This window comes from Nicotiana tomentosiformis, chromosome 11 (assembly GCF_000390325.3).
Source record: "Nicotiana tomentosiformis chromosome 11, ASM39032v3, whole genome shotgun sequence".
Taxonomy (NCBI): domain Eukaryota; kingdom Viridiplantae; phylum Streptophyta; class Magnoliopsida; order Solanales; family Solanaceae; genus Nicotiana; species Nicotiana tomentosiformis.
In genome coordinates, this window is record NC_090822.1 from 82,064,378 (window position 1) to 82,067,144 (window position 2,767).

Consider the following 2,767-nt stretch of genomic DNA (forward strand, 5'->3'; position numbering starts at 1 on the left):
AACCTCACATTAATCTATGTCAAATGCAAACCAGTAATGAGGAGACCCTTATGGGATGTCCTGAGACATAAATCTTCTATATACACCATCCCTTAGTGTGTTATAGGAGATTTCAATGTTATAGCATCTGTTGAGGAAAGAATTAGGGGTATTCCTTATCAGATGAGTAAAATCTTGGATGTCTTTAGCATGATTGAAGATAGTGGTCTGGTGGATCTTGGCTACTATGGTCACAAATACAAATGGTCAAATGGCAGGGGGGGCAGGCCAAATTCTATTGTCTGAAAGAGACTAGATAGGGGTCTAGTGAATGACCAATGGTTGACTTCCTTCCCCACCACTATTGTTTCTCATCTAGCCCCAGCATGTTCTAATCATAACCCTCTCCTAATGGAGATCAATGTTAGTAAGAAATGGGCAAGAGATACTTCAAATTCCTTAACTGCTCGGTGGAGAGTGAGAAATGTTTGCCACTAGTGGAGGAGGTATGGAACAGAGAAGTCACAGGCAACCTTGTGTGGGTCTTCCATCAGAAACTCAAATCACTTAGCAAAGCTTTAAGTATATGGTCCAGACAGAAATATGGAGACATCTTTCAGAAAGCCAAACTATTTGAACAGCAAGTCAAAGACGCAGAGGAGGCATGGGCACAGAGTAATTCTGAAAATGACAGAATTACACTCTAGGAACTCAAAGCTCAATATCTCAAGTACATGAAACTTGAAGAGTCAATCTTCAAGCAGAAAACTCAATTACGTTCAAAGATGGGGATGCAAATTACAGATACTTTCGCAGATACTTTTACATTCTAATAAGGGGTAGAATAATATTTTTATACATTCACAAGATCAAGGATGAATAAGAAAATTGGGTACAGGGTGATGAGGCTATAGGCCAAGCAGCCTGTGACTATTTTCAAGAACTCTTTTCGGATCCAGGAGGTACTATCAGAGAAGATATACTCTCATGCATCCTAACCATGATCACCCCTGAAGAAAACAATGCCCTTTCCACATATCCCACAATGAATGAACTAAAAGAAGTGGCCTTCTCCATGAGTCCTACGAGTGTTGCAGGCCCTGATGGTATGAATGGTAAATTTTACCAAGCTTGTACAGAGATTATCAAGTTTGATTTGATGAAGGTTGTATTGACTTTCTTTGAAGGAAGCACCATGCCCAGATATATGACAAGTGTTTGTCTTGTCCTACTTCCAATATTGAAATTTCCCAACTCCCTTACACAGTTTAGACCAATCAACCTCAGTAATTTCATCAACAAGATTATCTCCAAGATCATTAGTACAAGATTGGCTCCAATTCTTCCCAGAATCATCTCAGGAAATCAGATAGGCTTTGTTAGAGGGAGAAACATTTCTGAAAACATCATGCTTGCACAGGAAATTATCCATGGCATCAAAAAGCCCAACATAAGCACCAATGTTGTTATTAAATTAAACATGTCCAAAGCCTATGATAGAGTATCATGGAGCTTCACATGTATCATGCTGAGAAGAATGGGATTCTGTGAAAGAATAATTGACATGATCTGGAGAACTTTGCCCAACAATTGGTACTCAGTCATCATTAATGACACCGGGTGTAGCTTCTTTCAATCTACTATGGGCCTAAAACAAGGAGACCCACCAGCTCACTCCTTGTTCATTATTGGAACTGAATTACTTTTCAGGATGCTCAATAACCTGAACCATGATCAATTCTTTAATGACTTTTATATGCAAAGGAGAGGACCACAGATTAATCACCTAAGTTTTGCTGATGACATTATCATATCTACTTCTGGAGGCAGAGTATCACTTTAAAAAATCATGAAGATCTTAAGCAGCTATGAAAAAAGTTCTGGGAAAAAAATCAACAAGGATAAGGGTTATTTCGGACTTCACCTGGAGCTTTTCAGTCTACTATCAGAAGGATTAGAGCAGAAACAGGTTTCTCAAAGAGGAAATCTCCTCTAACTTACCTAGGATATCCTTTGTATATAGGTAGGAAGAGGATCATTCACTACAATAATCTCATACCTAAGATTATAGGTAAAATCAAAGCCTGACATGGAAAAATGCTATCCTATAGTGGCAGGGCTACCTTGATAAAACATGTACTGCAATCAATACCAATACACCTCTTGTCTACAGTGTCTCCTCCAAAAACTGTTATGAAGCAGATTGATAAATTGGTAGCAAATTTCTTCCAAGGTCTGGAAAAGGACAAATTGAAGTATCATTGGGCCTCTTGGCAGAAACTGGCCTATACAATGATGAAGGGTGGTCTGGGATTCAGAACAATTGAGGATGTCTACAAATCAATGGAGATCAAATAATGGTTGCACCTCAGGACCTCTCAGTCTCTATGGAGAAATTTCCTTATAGCCAAATACTGTCAAAGGTCCAATCCCATATCCAAAAAATGGGATTCTAGCCAGTCAAAAGTATGGAAAAGGATGATGATTAACAAAAAGGAGGTTGAGCAAGCAATTTAATAGAAACTTCATTCAAGAAACTGTCTGTTCTTGTGGGATAATTGGTTAGGAACATGGCGTTTAGTTGATCGTAGAATTGGTGGAGGCAGGCCTGCCAATACTCCTGTTTCCTATTTCTGGAGGGATGATCAATGGGATCTTCAGAAACTAAATGAAACTGCCCCGTATCACAATATCCAAGATATCAATCAAACCCATATTCAGTACCAACCTCATACCTTAGATGAAGCCATTTGGACACCAACTGTTAATGGAAAATTCACTTGTGCAT

The 2,767-nt window shown here is 38.9% G+C and overlaps 1 protein-coding gene across 1 annotated transcript; it reads left to right on the plus strand.

Moving 5' to 3' along the window:
- Positions 1–413: 413 nt before the first annotated feature.
- Positions 414–2,337, plus strand: LOC138901752 (uncharacterized). Its single transcript, XM_070189540.1, has 5 exons — positions 414–654; positions 939–1,572; positions 1,690–1,810; positions 1,918–2,050; positions 2,153–2,337. The coding sequence occupies exons 1-5, from the start codon at positions 414–416 to the stop codon at positions 2,335–2,337; spliced, it is 1,314 nt and encodes a 437-aa protein (XP_070045641.1).
- The last annotated feature ends 430 nt before the right edge of the window (positions 2,338–2,767 follow it).